This window comes from Salmo salar, chromosome 05, assembly GCF_965601325.2.
Source record: "Salmo salar chromosome 05, fSalSal1, whole genome shotgun sequence".
In the NCBI taxonomy this organism is placed as follows: Eukaryota; Metazoa; Chordata; class Actinopteri; order Salmoniformes; family Salmonidae; genus Salmo; species Salmo salar.
This window is the reverse complement of record NC_138295.1, coordinates 42782929-42797689: the sequence shown is the minus strand read 5'-3', so window position 1 is coordinate 42797689 and position 14761 is coordinate 42782929. Positions and strand designations below refer to the sequence as shown.

Here is a 14761-nt window from a genome sequence, read left to right as displayed (position 1 = left end):
TGCTAAAGCTAACTCTCTCTCCTCTGCTCTCATCCTTCTAGACCTATCTGCTGCCTTTGATACTGTGAACCATCAGATCCTCCTCTCCACCCTCTCCGAGTTGGGCATCTCCGGCGCGGCTCACTCTTGGATTGCGTCCTACCTGACAGGTCGCTCCTACCAGGTGGCGTGGTGAGAATCCGTCTCCGCACCACGTGCTCTCACCACTGGTGTCCCCCAGGGCTCAGTTCTAGGCCCTCTCCTATTCTCGCTATACACCAAGTCACTTGGCTCTGTCTCTCCTATCATTGCTACGCAGACGACACAATTAATCTTCTCCTTTCCCCCTTCTGATAACCAGGTGGCGAATCGCATCTCTGCATGTCTGACAGACATATCAGTGTGGATGATGGATCACCACCTCAAGCTGAACCTCGGCAAGACGGAGCTGCTCTTCCTCCCGGGGAAGGACTGCCCGTTCCATGATCTCGCCATCACGGTTGACAACTCCATTGTGTCCTCCTCCCAGAGTGCTAAGAGCCTTGGCGTGACCCTGGACAACACCCTGTCATTCTCCGCTAACATGAAGGCGGTGACCCGATCCTGTAGGTTCATGCTCCACAACATTCGCAGAGTACGACCCTGCTTCACACAGGAAGCGGCGCAGGTCCTAATCCAGGCACTTGTCATCTCCCGTCTGGATTACTGCAACTCTCTGTTGGCGGGGCTCCCTGCCTGTGCCATTAAACCCCTACAACTCATCCAGAACGCCGCAGCCCGTCTGGTGTTCAACCTTCCCAAGTTCTCTCACGTCACCCCGCTCCTCCGCACACTCCACTGGCTTCCAGTTGAAGCTCGCATCTGCTACAAGACCATGGTGCTTGCCTACGGAGCTGTGAGGGGAACGGCATCTCCGTACCTTCAGGCTCTGATCAGTCTCTACACCCATAGAAGGGCACTGCGTTCATCCACCTCTGGCCTGCTCGCCTCTCTACCTCTGCGGAAGCACAGTTCCCGCTCAGCCCAGTCAAAACTGTTCGCTGCTCTGGCACCCCAATGGTGGAACAAGCTCCCTCACGACGCCAGGACAGCGGAGTCAATCAACACCTTCCGGAGACACCTGAAACCCCACCTCTTTAAGGAATACCTGGGATAGGATAAAGTAATCCTTCTAACCCTCCCCCCTACCCTCCCCCTCCCCCCCCCAAAAAAGATATAGATGTACTATTGTAAAGTGGTTGTTCCACTGGATATCATAAGGTGAATGCACCAATTTGTAAGTCGCTCTGGATAAGAGCGTCTGCTAAATGACGTAAATGTAAATGTAATCTTGTTTGTCATGGTCTGAGAGTCTTTAGATGCCTTTTGGCAAACTCCAAGCAGGCTGCCATGTGCTTTTTACTGCGGAGTGGCTTTTATCTGGCCACTCCACTATAAAGGCCTGGTTGGTGGAGTGCTGCAGAGAGGGTTGTCCTTCTGGAAGGTTCTCCCATCTCCACAGAAGAACTCTAGAGCTCTGTCAGAGTGACCATCAGGTTCTTGGTCACCACCCTGACCAAGGCCCTTCTCCCCCAATTGCTCAGTTTGACCAGGTGGCCAGCTCTAGGAAGAGTCTTGGTGGTTCCAAAATTCTTCCATTTAAGAATGATGGAGTCCACTATGTTTTTGAGGACCTTCAATGCTGCAGATATTTTTTGGTACCCTTCCCCAGATCTGTGCCTCAACACAATCCTGTTTTGGAGCTCTACGGACAATTCCATCAACCTCATCAAATTTCAATCAAATGTATTTATAAAGCCCTTCTTACATCAGCTGATGTCACAAAGTGCTGTACAGAAACCCAGCCTAAAATCCCAAACAGCAAGCAATGCAGGTGTAGAAGCACAGTGGCTAGGAAAAACTCCCTAGAAAGGCCAGAACCTAGGAAGAAACCTAGAGATGAACCAGGTTATGAGGGGTGGCCAGTCCTCTTCTGACTGTGCAGGGTGGAGATTATAACAGAACATGGCCAAGATGTTCAAATGTTCATAGATGACCAGCAGGGTCAAATAATAATAATCACAGTGGTTGTAGAGGGTGCAACAGGTCAGCACCTCAGGAGTAAATGTCAGTTGGCTTTTCATAGCCGATCATTCAGAGTATCTCTACCGCTCCTGCTGTCTCTAGAGAGTTGAAAACAGCAGGTCTGGGACAGGTAGCACGTCCGGTGAACAGGTCAGGGTTCCATAGCCACAGGCAGAACAGTTGAAACTGGAGCAGCAGCATGACCAGGTGGACTGGGGACAGCAAGGAGTCAGGTAGTCCTGAGGCATGGTCCTAGAGCTCAGGTCCTCCGAGAGAGAGAGAAAGAAAGAAAGAAAGAAAGAAAGAAAGAAAGAAAGAAAGAAAGAAAGAAAAAAAGAGAGAATTAGAGAGAGCATACTTAAATTCACACAGGACACCGGATAAGACAGGCGAAATACTCCAGATATAACAGACTGACCCAACCTCATGGATTGGTTTTTGCTCTGACATGTGCTGTCAACTGTGGGACCTTATATAGACAGGTGTGTGCTTTTTCAAATCATGTTCAATCAATTGAATTTACCACAGGTGGACTCCAATTAAGTTGTAGAAACATCTCAAGGATGACCACGGGAAACAGGATGCACTTGAGCTCAATTTTGAGTCTCATAGCAACGGGTCTGAATACTTATGCAAATAAGGTATTTCTGTTTTTTTATGTTTAATTCATTTGCTAAAATTTCTATAAACCTGTTTTTGCTTTGTCATTCTGGGGTATTGTGTGTAGATTGATGAGGAACATTTTTATTTTGATCAATTTTAAAATAAGGCTGTAACGTAACAAAATGTGGAAAAAGTCAAGGGGTCTGAATACTTTCCTAATGCACTGTACATCGAACAATAAGCTTTGTTATATTTCAAATCTGAACCTCAAATCTTCTGAACTTCTGAACTGCTTTTAATGTTCTTGACAAGTTCTATGATTATTTTCTAGTCTGTGAATTGCTTTGCTCAAGTTGAGATCCATATCACTGCTTAAATCTTATGACCTGTGAAAGGAAGGTAAAACACCTCTGCTTCATTTTCTCTTCATTAACATTATTGTTTTGGTAATAGTTCACCATCACCATGGTGGAATGGAACTGCCACGTAATACTCTATTCTTTCAATTTCTAAGATAAATTGAACGACTAACTGTTCTGTTATTTTCAAAAGTCAGCTGTGCCGTCGCTAATGAAAATCACTGTGAAACCATGTTTGTTTTGCATTCGATATGGGCCCGTGTTCAGATGGAGAGTGCTTCATGAGACACAGTGGCACGTATGTTTGAACACGGGTACCCGGTAGAAATGGAGAATGGGCCCTTTTGAGGGGTGACCCTTTAAAGTTCTCCCAGTAGGAAAGAATAAAATGGGACCTTATAAACATGCCTTCCACATGAAGAGCGTTAGGGTTAGGGGAGCTTCTGGGCTGGGACTGGGGCTGCCCTCCTTCGGCCTCTCTCTCGCCCAGACCCGCCGTTTCCACCTCCACCCTCACCTCTGCCCTCCCTCACTGCCCCTCTGTGTATGTTTCTGTGGGCCTGGACAGGAGCAGAGGAAAAGGGGTCCCCTGTCCTTCAGCCTAGCACTACACCAGTCCAGCACCACTTTCCTTTCCACTGCTCCACTACACACAGGAGCCAGAGCTGGCGCTGTCTACCCAGCCGTAAGGTAAAGCCGTGCTTTACCTCAGTCATCACATCAGGCCATTCCACTGACAGCTGCCTGCAAGTATGACGTACTTTCTTGAACTGGATAATCTTTTTCAACCAGTCACTTTTCCAACTAATAATTTAAACTGGTCACAGATTGCATCATGTGTATTTAATGTATAAAGATAGTATCAGAAAAATGTCATATCTAATACATAGGAAATGGTCCAATGTTCTAATAATGCTGCATAAGGGAAAACCTCTGTTCTGTCCCTCTGCACCTGTTTCGAGAGAACATCAGCACACAGAGAGTAAAGGAATGAGCCCTGGCTAAGACCTCTTTCGACAAGATAATGCCCCCCTAATTCCACCTCGGTGTTGCTGAATAGCCACCTCTCCCGTGCCAGTGGAACCGTTGCTACACCCAGGCTTACTCTCCCAGAACCCTGGGCCAATAGCAACAATGGGGGCTATCAAAAAAACACTTGGTGCTGGCTTTGGGCACTCCTGACTCTCCTGTACCTCACTACGCAGTGTTAAGCAGGGTGCCCTGTCGTATGGCCCTCTGGACCAGAACACCAGGATTAAATCAGGACAAAGAACAGTATCCACACGCACACAAGCCCACAAGCGCACACACACCTGACTTTGACCCTTCATACCTGGTGACCTGAGGTTCCATCAGGCAACAGGGATGTTGGCATAAGACACGACTAGGCAGAGCAGACATTGTGGACAATCATCTTAGTACACAGACCGGAGAATCTTGTTTCTTACGGTCTGCGAGTGCTTTAGGTGCCTTTTGGCAAACTCCAAGCGGTCTGTCATGTGCCTTTTACTGAGGAGTGGCTTCCGTCTGACCACTCTACCATAAAGGCTTGCTTGGTGGAGTGCTGCAGGGATGATTGTCCTTCTGGAAGGTTCTCCCATCTCCACAGAGGAACTGTAAAATTCAAGGCACACGTAACCAGCATGACTACCACAGCATTCTGCAGAGATACACCATCCCATCTGGTTTGCACTTGGTAGTACTAAGTGCAAACCAGATGGGATGGCGTATTGTCCTGTTTTTCAACAGGACAATGACCCAACACCACCTCCAGGCTATGTAAGGGCTATTTGACCAAGAAGGAGAGTGATGGAGTGCTGCATCAGATGACCTGGCCTCCACAATCACCTGACCTCAACCCAACTGAGATGGTTTGGGATGAGTTGGACCGCAGAGTGAAGGAAAAGCAGCCAACAAGTGCTCAGCCTATGTGGGAACTCCTTCAAGACTGTTGGGAAAGCATTCCAGGTGAATCTGGTTGAGAGAATGCCAAGAGTGTGCAAAGCTGTCATCAAGGGTGGCTACTTTGAAGAACACTTTGTTGGTTACTATATGATTCCATATGTGTTATTTCATACTTTGAGGTTTTCACTATTATTCTACAATATAGAAAATAGTAAAAATAAAGAAAAACCCTTGAATGAGTAGGTGTCCAAAGTTTTGACGTGTGTGTGTGTGTGTGTGTGTGTGTGTGTGTGTGTGTGTGTGTGTGTGTGTGTGTGTGTGTGTGTGTGTGTGTGTGTGTGTGTGTGTGTGTGTGTGTGTGTGTGTTAGCTCAGTCAGCAGTGGACTCAGGGTTCCTGCATTCCTGTGGGTCGGGCCCAAACAAAGCAGCACTTTCTTTCAGCTCTGTCCGTCTGCCTGTTTGCCTGCCTGTCTGACTCCGTGCCTGCCTGCCTGCTGACCTGCCTGCACAGTTTAGGTTAAAGGCAGCTAATTGGTTTCCAGCTCAGGGTTAAGTCAACACGCCCTCTTGTTTTAAACAGTGTGGAAACTTAAGAGAAGCAACAATAATATGGCACTGTTTGCTCACCCCTGCCTCACAGAGCCAGTTAGAATAATACCAGCGCTTTGCCTGGTTATCGTTCCCATAGAGTTGTAAAACTTCATACGCTCTGAAAGCCAAACACGCAGTCGTTTACACACCTCACAGTCCACTGATCTCCGAGCAGAATCATTCATCCAGCGTCACACAGAGGGGTCCTGTTGGAGCTCAAAGCAAGGCAAATAAATCTGAGAGATCCTTCAGCAGTTTGCACTCATCCCTAGACCCCCGTGTGATTTACATGACGCCATTTTCAGACATTAAGACTTGGGTCTTGGGTGAAATACCTCACATCACTGAAACGATAACTGACCGCTAGATTTATGTGGCAATATCTAAACGATACTTTCTGGTAATGGCAGGGGGTAGGAGAACTCCCTTTTCTTTGACCCATTGGTTTTATATTGCCTTTCTTTGCTCTGCAGCGTGAGAGTACATAATTTTTCTGCAATATTCCGTTTTTTGAAAGACTACATAAACCCTAACTTTTTTGCTTTGATGATTTTTTTTTAGATACTAGAGTAATGCGTCGTCTTCCACAGTTTTACGATCAGATTTATTCAGACTTCTCACTGGGCACAGACGTCCGTTCAACGTCTAGTTTGGATTTACGTTTGGTTGACTTCAATGTGAAATCAACAAAAAATTTCACCATTTCATTGGATTTAGGCGAAAAGTTGGGTGAAAATGAAACGGGTCGGGTTGCTATGAAACAATCTTCATACTCCCCGCATGGGTGTGTGTGTGTGTGTGACAGAGGCTAATAACCCTTAGTCAATGACTTTTGTGTTTTTCAGATGACACTGCAGCGACCCAGACCGACGCTCCACCTGCCGTATTGGAACCCAACGCTGAGCTCACCCAGCCTGACCCTACAGGAGAGCCCTGGGGTAAGCAGCACACTGCTTCACTTCACTACATTATAATACTCCTACACGTTGTCATCTAAATGCTATTGACATCTGTGTTACCTAACCTCCATGATGTATTATCTCTGCAGTGAAGCCTCGGTTCAGCCAGCCCACTAAGATGCGAAGGCGGGTGCTGTACAAGCCGGTGGGCAGTTCGGTGAGGCTCAAGTGCCAGGCCACGGGCACCCCTCCCCCTGTCTTTACCTGGTGGAAAGACCAGACCCCTCTGCCTCCCCCGCGGCAGGGCAAGCGCCCGCAGTGGACCCTCACCCTGAAGAACCTGCAGCCCCAGGACAGTGCCAAGTACACTTGCCACGTCTCTAACCCAGCAGGGCACATCAATGCCACCTACAAGCTGGATGTCATCGGTAACACCACCGACACCACAACAAATATTTTTTCCTTTTCCTCCATCACACTCCAATTTAATTTATACCCAGACCTCCCATATGTTGCCAAATTAATTGTGTTATTGTCATTATGATTCACATGCTTATAAACTCCTGTCCTTCTCCCTACAGAGCGCTCTCATTGCAAGCCTGTTCTGACCGGCACCCACCCGGTCAACACCACCGTGGAGTATGGCGGCACCGCCTCCTTCCAGTGTAAGGTCCACAGTGACGTGAAGCCCGTGGTCCAGTGGCTGAAGAGGGTGGACCCAGGCACACAGGACCGCTATAACTCCACCCTGGAGGTCGGAGGGCAGCATTTTGTGGTTCTGCCCACAGGGGATGTGTGGTCCCGGCCTGACGGCTCCTACCTCAACAAGTTGGCTATTGTCAAGGCCCGCGATGAGGATGCTGGCATATACATCTGCCTGGGAGCCAACACTATGGGCTACAGCTTTCGCAGTGCTTACCTTACTGTGCTGCCAGGTGAGTACAGCCATTCATGGGGTGGGATGGAGGCTTACATCTGAAGAGCTGTCTCTCATATCACTGCGATTTGTCTCTCTGTCCAGACCCTCAGGTGGAGAACACAGTGACGCCTCCCCACCTGAGCTCCGGCCTGCCCTGGCCTCTGATCATCGGCATCCCTGCAGCAGCCCTCCTCATCGTAGGCACTATCGTACTCTGGCTGTGCCACAGCCGTCGGCTCCACAACACCCTGGCTCCCCGGCACATACCTGTAGTCCACAGAGACCACCACATCTCGGACAAAGAGCCCAGCACCACCACCCCCTGTAGTGCCCTGACTAGCCCTGACTACCCCAGCCAGAGACTGGTGGGCCTGGGAACCCCCGGCCTCAGTGGGCCCCCTAAGATCTACTCCAAGGTTTACACAGACATGCACACGCACACACACACACACGCCCATGTGGATGGTAAGGTCCATCAACACCAGCATTTCCACTACCAGTGCTAACCAGCCCCTTCCCATCCCACCCCACACCTATGGCCTTGTCTCCTAGCCACTGCTGCTATTCTGACCCAACAATGGACTATGAGCAAGGGACAATGAGCCAGGTAGATGGAACCAAGGAAAGGCTTGTAGTTCATATGAACTACACCTCCCATGATAAGCAGTGTTAACACACCATACAGTGGCAAAAGCCCTACCAGGTTGGATCCTGGGATAGGCATGGACAAATGTTACTAAGCTGTCTGCTAATACCGCTTCATTGAGATGTCTCAGGGCAGGGAAACCCTCCCATGTTTGCTATCGAGTAATTTATGTTTTTTTAATATCAGACTAAGATTAAACGCAAATTGTATTTTAAAGGATGGAAAGGAATGGACAAATGATAGAATGTCTATATAAACAACAAAATGCAGGGCACTCAATTTAAAACATAAATATTAAGATGTGTGTTTGGATGCATGTAGCCCTGGAGAAATCATTCATTAGTTACTGGGAGAAGTATCAGGGTTAGGTTCCATTTAGGTTAAGGACATCCAATTTACACAAATTAGCGTTTCTAATAGAATTGACCCCAACCCTATTAAAAAAAATGAACACTCATCTTAACATGTACCTGTATCCAAACATTCAAAGTGTAAAGTAATATGAGGAACTTTTAAGCTTGTCTAAATTGGAACATTCAAGATTTATAAGCTTTTTAAAAATTTGAAAATGTAACTGTGACAGATCAAAATCTAGCCAAAATGTTTACAATGTGTTCCGAGCTTTTATATTCTCATAATAGTAACACAAACTGTGGTGTCCTCTGTTTTGTAATAGGTGGTATTATTTTTAAGAGGTTTTGTAATGTGTGTGTTTCATGTAGGAAAGTACAGCTCATCAGGGAAATTAGATGGATGGATGAATGGATGAGGTGAAAAAAAGTGTTTTTTTTATTCAGATATTGTATAATATGTATCCAACTGTGCCTGAAAAATGCAGTAATACTATTATTTACCCTGTACCGTGCCTGTCAGATGCCAAGTTCTTTTGCAGCGCTATAGATGTGTATATTACTTACAATTCTTGTGAGGTATATTGTTGTATAAGGTAGGACAAGTATTGTACTGGACCTTTTGTCAAATGGTTTTAAAACTCACAAAAAAGCTATTTAGCTGTGTTTTTATTTTATTGTTCTATATTTATTTGTAACCTACATTACTCTTCTGTAGCTCAGTTGGTAGAGCATGACGCTTGTAACGCCAGGTTAGTGGGTTTGATTCTCGGGACTACCCATATGTAAAATGTATGCACGCATGACTGTAAGTTGCTTTGGATAAAAGTGTCTCCTAAATGGCTTATATTCTTATTCCAGGTTGGATTGACCTATGGGTCATTTAGACAAAAATATGACAAGTGTTGATTGTATTGTTAAGTTGAATTACAGATTTTACTGGCCTAGTTGTCTCATATTTTATTAAGAATCTGACCATATGCTTTATATATTTCACATGTTTTTATTTCTTGAAAAACATGGCAACTATTACAAAGATAATTTAACAAAGAGTCATTCACCCTACCCTCAAGTAGTCATAAATCTAGTACCCAAGTGTTTTAAAATTGCCATGTTAATCTTATGCAGTTACTCTGAAACATTGCATGATGCAAACTCACTCTGGTGCTCATGTAAATTTAGTGCTGTACAATAATATTTTTGTAATAAAAATGGTTTCTATACTTTTCGTGTAGTGTTTGCAAAATCTATTTTGATGAGGACGTTTACATATGAAATGTGTTTTTAGAAAAAATAAAAATAACAGAGTGCCATTCTGGTCCATGTTGACTTGCTACTTTACACTCCCCAGAAAGGCCTCCATCCACTGTTAGTTTAACATCCTCTGGAATGCTCTGGGAAAATCAAGTTGTGCGTTCAACATCAGGCAAGGAAATAAATATTCCTAATAGGATTTGATACGTATTAATATGAGGGTAGGGTTACACAGACACAGTGCACAGAGCTACTTCCTCAGTGTCTCACTGGAAGACTGTAACTGCAAATCATCACTGGAACACCAGATATTTGTGAAACCCAGTGTTGGAAAAGTGCTCAATTGTCATACTTGAGTAAAAGTAAAGAAAATGACTCAAATTAAAGTGAAAGTATCAAAAGTAAATGTAATTGCTAAAATATACTTAAGTATCAAAAGTAAAAGTATAAATCATTTAAAATTCCTTATTAAAAGCAAACCAGATTGCACAAATATATTCTTAAAAAAAAAAAATTACAGCTGCCAGGGGCAACACTCAGACATAATTTACAGATGAAGCATTTGTGTTCAGTGAGTCAGCCAGATCAGAAACAGTAGGGATGACCAGGGATGTTCTCTTGATATGTGCGAGGGAAAATTTATGGAGTAAAAAGTACATTATTTTCTTTAGGAATGTAGTGAAGTAATAGTAAAAGTTGTTAAAAATATAAATAGTGACGTAAAGTACAGATACCCCCAAAAAACGACTTAAGTAGTAATTTTAAGTATTTTTACACCACTGGTCAAACCCAGTTACCTTATAATAATTTAGCAGACACTCTTATCCAGCGAGATTGAAAATAACATTTAGTGTTAAGTGCCTTGTTCAAGGGAACATGAACATAATTGTTTTACATCGTCATTGTTGGGGATTTGAACTAGCAACCATTTGGTTACCAGCCCAACGCACTTAACCGCTAGGCTACCTGCCCAATTACTTTTTTGGTTGAATTTTTTTTCTCTCTGACATAACTAAATGGTCACAAAACATAATCTTAGTGAATTAACATATTAGGGTTACCAATTAAATCAACGTATCTATCTATATAGATACAATGAAAAGGCTGTTTCACAACATGCATAAAATACTCAAATTGTGTTGTGTTTTTTCCGCCATCTAGTGGTATACTAGCGCCATAGATTGAACAGAAAAACATTCAACATTTCAAAATGTACATGATGATACATGTACATTCCCTGATATGATTGCAGTGTAATGAATGTACGAGTTCTAATCTAAAGTGTCATAACGTGATATGTTGTGTTGTTTTTACACTATTACACAGTTTTACTACAAACCAATGCAACCTCTGCAAAGTGCCTTTGTAACCCCTCCAAATGACTCCTCCTCCCTGGAGATGAGCGTGAGGTAAGAACCGTCATGACACACTAGCACAGGTTGCCGCGCGGTGAAACACCGCTTCCCATTAATTTCAATGGAAGGAAAGCGGTGAGAAGCGCAGAGGGCGGGGGACCTTTGGGCGGTGCGTGGGAGGCGCTGAAGAAGATAAACTTTTCCCAGCGGCGACCGCTGGGGGATGACCAATCATATCAAGTGGTTCCCATGACGAATTTGACGCTATGCGATCCAAGGCTGGAGACTTTCTTCTGCAAAGATGGCTGACAAAAATACTAGGTTGGAAGCAAATGTAAGTGATTATAACGACATAACGAATCATGCAAAAATGTTTTACAGTTGACAGGAATATGTTAGTGTAGAGACAAACGATTATGCATTTTAATCATAAAGTTAATTTACGAAAATAGCGATTTAGCAAGCTAGCTGACTAGCTAACATTAGCCAGCTAGCTTAATGGGTGTTGTGACATGAGTATGAAATTGTAATTCTGGTTGTTTAATGTTTTAGGGACTCCTGAAACAACCAGCAAACCAGGCTGTCGTCTTGTGAAACAGTGGGTGTAAAGAATCTAGCTAGCTAAAGCATTTACTGCAAATTGAATGTACAATTTTGTACGCTTCCCTTGCTGATATTTGCCATGTAATGCAGATAGATGAATAACGAATAACAGTGGAGGATAAACATACCTGTATGCCTATGGATGTGAAGCTAGCTATCTAGCCCCATCGGTGTATGGACCCCAACGTTTGGTATACAAATGAGTTCAGAACCTAGCTATGAATCTCAGCTATCATAGCCAGTTGTATCAACTTCAAAACATTAATGAAGCCTATGGATTGAGTAGAATATAACTTTGTGCCAAGGATGCAAGTCGTATATACATGGTTATTACCATGCATAAGATCCCCACATTGTAGCCTGTACATTTAATATATTCACTGATCATGTACTCTACCTTGGCAAATAAAGGTGCAGTTCAGGTATGAATGTCTGAGATAATTTCAGTCATATCCAATACCAGGAGTATCAAATTCCAGTCTTTAAACAATGCTGTATCTGCATGCATGTATTACAATTATACACTTCAACAGTGTTTACCAATCTTGGTCCTGGGACATCAATGGTTACACATTGTAACTAAGACAGGATGTAACTAGTTAAAGATTGATTTGTAATTCATATTTTTTAAACAGTACACTACACTTCCTATGCATCATGTAAATACTCTAAAACCGGTTCATCTCAATATCTAATGCCCTTCATCTGCATTAACCTGATATACAGGATAGGTGTAGTATTTCATCAAATGAGAGACTTAATTTCAACCAGTAGAGAATGTGAAATGCTTTATTGAAAGAAGTTCATTATCCAAGTGTTATAAATACATGCATTATAAATATAATTGTAATATTATAAATACAAGTTCAATCTGTACTTCAATGCACATCTGTTGTGCATTATAAAAACAGGAAGAAAGAGGTGGCGAGAGAGGTGTAAAAGACAGAAGGGAAAGAGGAAAGACATAGGGGCAGGGAAGGCAGCATATGATTAATGAATCACAGTGAAACCCAAATATTCTCTTAGTTCATCACAATTACATAATAGTGAAACTAGTCAGTCCGAAGGTTGGCAATGATGGGACTGGGGGTTGGCATCCTCTCACGTCAAAACATATCTGCAGACTAGAGACAGATAGCATGTTTAAGCCTTGTGCTTTAATTTTTTATTCTAACACTGTTAGTCATCATAATAAATCAGGAGGTGAAATGCAAAACTGACCTTGGATCATTAACTCTGGGACTACTGCATCTCTATCTGTATTTCAATGTAAAGCATCTCTTTAATAATACTTCCTGTTGACCTGACCAAGTGACCTCTCATCTCTGATCATGCTGTGCCCTCCATGTAGCCAGTTCAGATGAGGGAGGGGTTCACCGACACAGCTGATATAACCTAGAGGATTTAGGGAGAAGAGGAGAGAGGGATGAAGTGAAGGAGAGAGACTTATTGAGAAATTAAGGTAGTTAAAGACAGTGTTCAACAGAAATCTGTGTGTGTGGCCTCACCTGGTGTCCACACCACACTAAGTGGCTGCAGAGTACTTTATGCTGGAAAAACATGAACGGACACACGTGGACAAACAATATAGCGTAGTTATAGAAATAATGAAGTGTCTTACTATTCTCCATGGTTGGCCCTCTTGCCTATTCTTTGAAGGTGGAAGGAGCCACAGTTATACACCTGAGCCTGCTTACTGCACAACACAATCCATTAATCAGATTGATACATGAGCGTGTGGGTTATAGGGTGTCTAATTGTTCTACATTTTTTCAATATGGGTGATTTAAAATAGCCTGTTTTGTTTTTGTACAGACATCACACCCTTACCTTAACAGCACCCTCACCTGAGAAGTAGAAATCAAAGGGAGAGAAACTGGGAATTGAATAACTGCAGTTGACATGGAAGAATATTCTTATTGCAATATGAATGACTCTTAAAAGAGCCTTTGGTTGTGCATCGTGTAGTCTATGGTATTGCCAGGGAACAGCACCCTCTCCGAAGAAGTAGGAGGTGAAGATCTCCCGCACACGGATTGCCTCTTGCTACATTGTTGGACCCCATCCTTGAAACATCCTGCAGAGCAGCAGACTTCTCCTCTGGCAGACGGCAGCGAGCTGCAGATCCCCTCCTGGTCCTCGTGTCCATCCTCATTAAGTTATGCAGGACACAGGTAGCCTTCACACACCTGAATTCCTCCAGGAGGCAGTCCCAGATGGCCCTCCTGGTCACCCAACCTTGCAGTGCCCTACACGTTAACTGTAGGCACTCGTTTTGAAGGAATCTCCAGTTACAAGGTATCTGTAGGAATATGGAAGACAATGTAATTATTAGACTTTTACATCACCAGGTCATTTTGGATTACAAAAGTATAATATCCCTGATAACAAATTATGATAAGATTGGATTGATAGATGCATGGGCACACATGTGCATGTGACAATAACAGGATCATATCAAGGATATCACAAATGAATACATAAATACCACTTGAAGCTTGATGATAAGTTGATCATTTGAATCAGCTGTGCAGTGTTAAGGCAAAAAGAAAAATGTGCACCCCTTTGAGTCCCCAGGACTGAGAACCACTGCACTTCATATGTAGACAGGCTTTCATAGCCCTCTATCTGAGGACAGAAAACCTCACAAGAAACAGACTTCATTATAGTCAAATTACACCACACTGAATATTATGTTGCTATTATCTCCATCCTCACTTCTAGAGACAGGAACTACACAAAATGACCTGCCCTATCCAGAATAGCCTACTCACAATTGGGGCTGCTATCCTATCACCCTCCTCCATGGCTGTTAGCTAGCTACCTACAAATTAATTTGGAGTTTTTTTTTTTACAGTGATAAATGCATCAAGATAGGTAGCTAATATGAAGTTAGGTAGATGGTGATATTTCATTCACGTAGCTAGCTATCTATACAGTATGTGAAGTTAGCTCATCTAGATAGCTCATTTAGCAGCTCATTTGAGTTAGCCTGCACTGTAGTTAGTTAGCTAATAATACATCGTTTTTTTTTTACATTTTCGAAATGTATTTACTTACTTGAATAGGTTCTCCCAGCCATGTGCACAATTGGAAACAAGGCAGCAAAGTTTGTTTGTCACCAGAGCGTTTTCGAGGATATTACTATTGAGCTATGTACTAATTAATAACTAGACCTTCATACAAACTTGCTATGCTGAATTCTTGACGCACAATCGAACGTGCTGCCAGCA

General features: G+C 43.5%; 1 protein-coding gene and 2 long non-coding RNA genes across 5 annotated transcripts in view; 2 read left to right on the top strand and 1 right to left on the bottom strand.

The window, feature by feature from the left end:
• LOC106604946 (fibroblast growth factor receptor-like 1) overlaps positions 1-9539 on the top strand; it is a 70831-nt gene extending 61292 nt beyond the window's left edge. For 2 of the 3 annotated variants that reach the window (XM_045718262.2, XM_045718261.2), the window contains exons 4-7: positions 6348-6440; positions 6551-6829; positions 6983-7336; positions 7423-9539. In XM_045718262.2, coding sequence (XP_045574218.1) covers positions 6348-6440; positions 6551-6829; positions 6983-7336; positions 7423-7826 — 1130 coding nt within the window. In that variant the 3' untranslated portion in view covers positions 7827-9539. Of the gene's footprint in view, positions 1-1308; positions 4974-6347; positions 6441-6550; positions 6830-6982; positions 7337-7422 lie in introns of those variants that run through there. The other variant, XM_082975222.1, reaches the window with a different exon arrangement.
• A 1525-nt stretch (positions 9540-11064) lies between these two features.
• LOC123743112 (uncharacterized) lies at positions 11065-11953 on the top strand. Its single transcript, XR_006769883.2, has 2 exons — positions 11065-11259; positions 11478-11953. It is a non-coding gene; the product is annotated as an uncharacterized LOC123743112 (long non-coding RNA).
• Positions 11954-12303: 350 nt separating this feature from the next.
• LOC123743111 (uncharacterized) lies at positions 12304-14749 on the bottom strand. The gene is made up of 2 exons (XR_006769881.2): positions 14017-14749; positions 12304-13830 (listed from the first exon to the last, which is right to left on the bottom strand). It is a non-coding gene; the product is annotated as an uncharacterized LOC123743111 (long non-coding RNA).
• Positions 14750-14761: the final 12 nt, after the last annotated feature.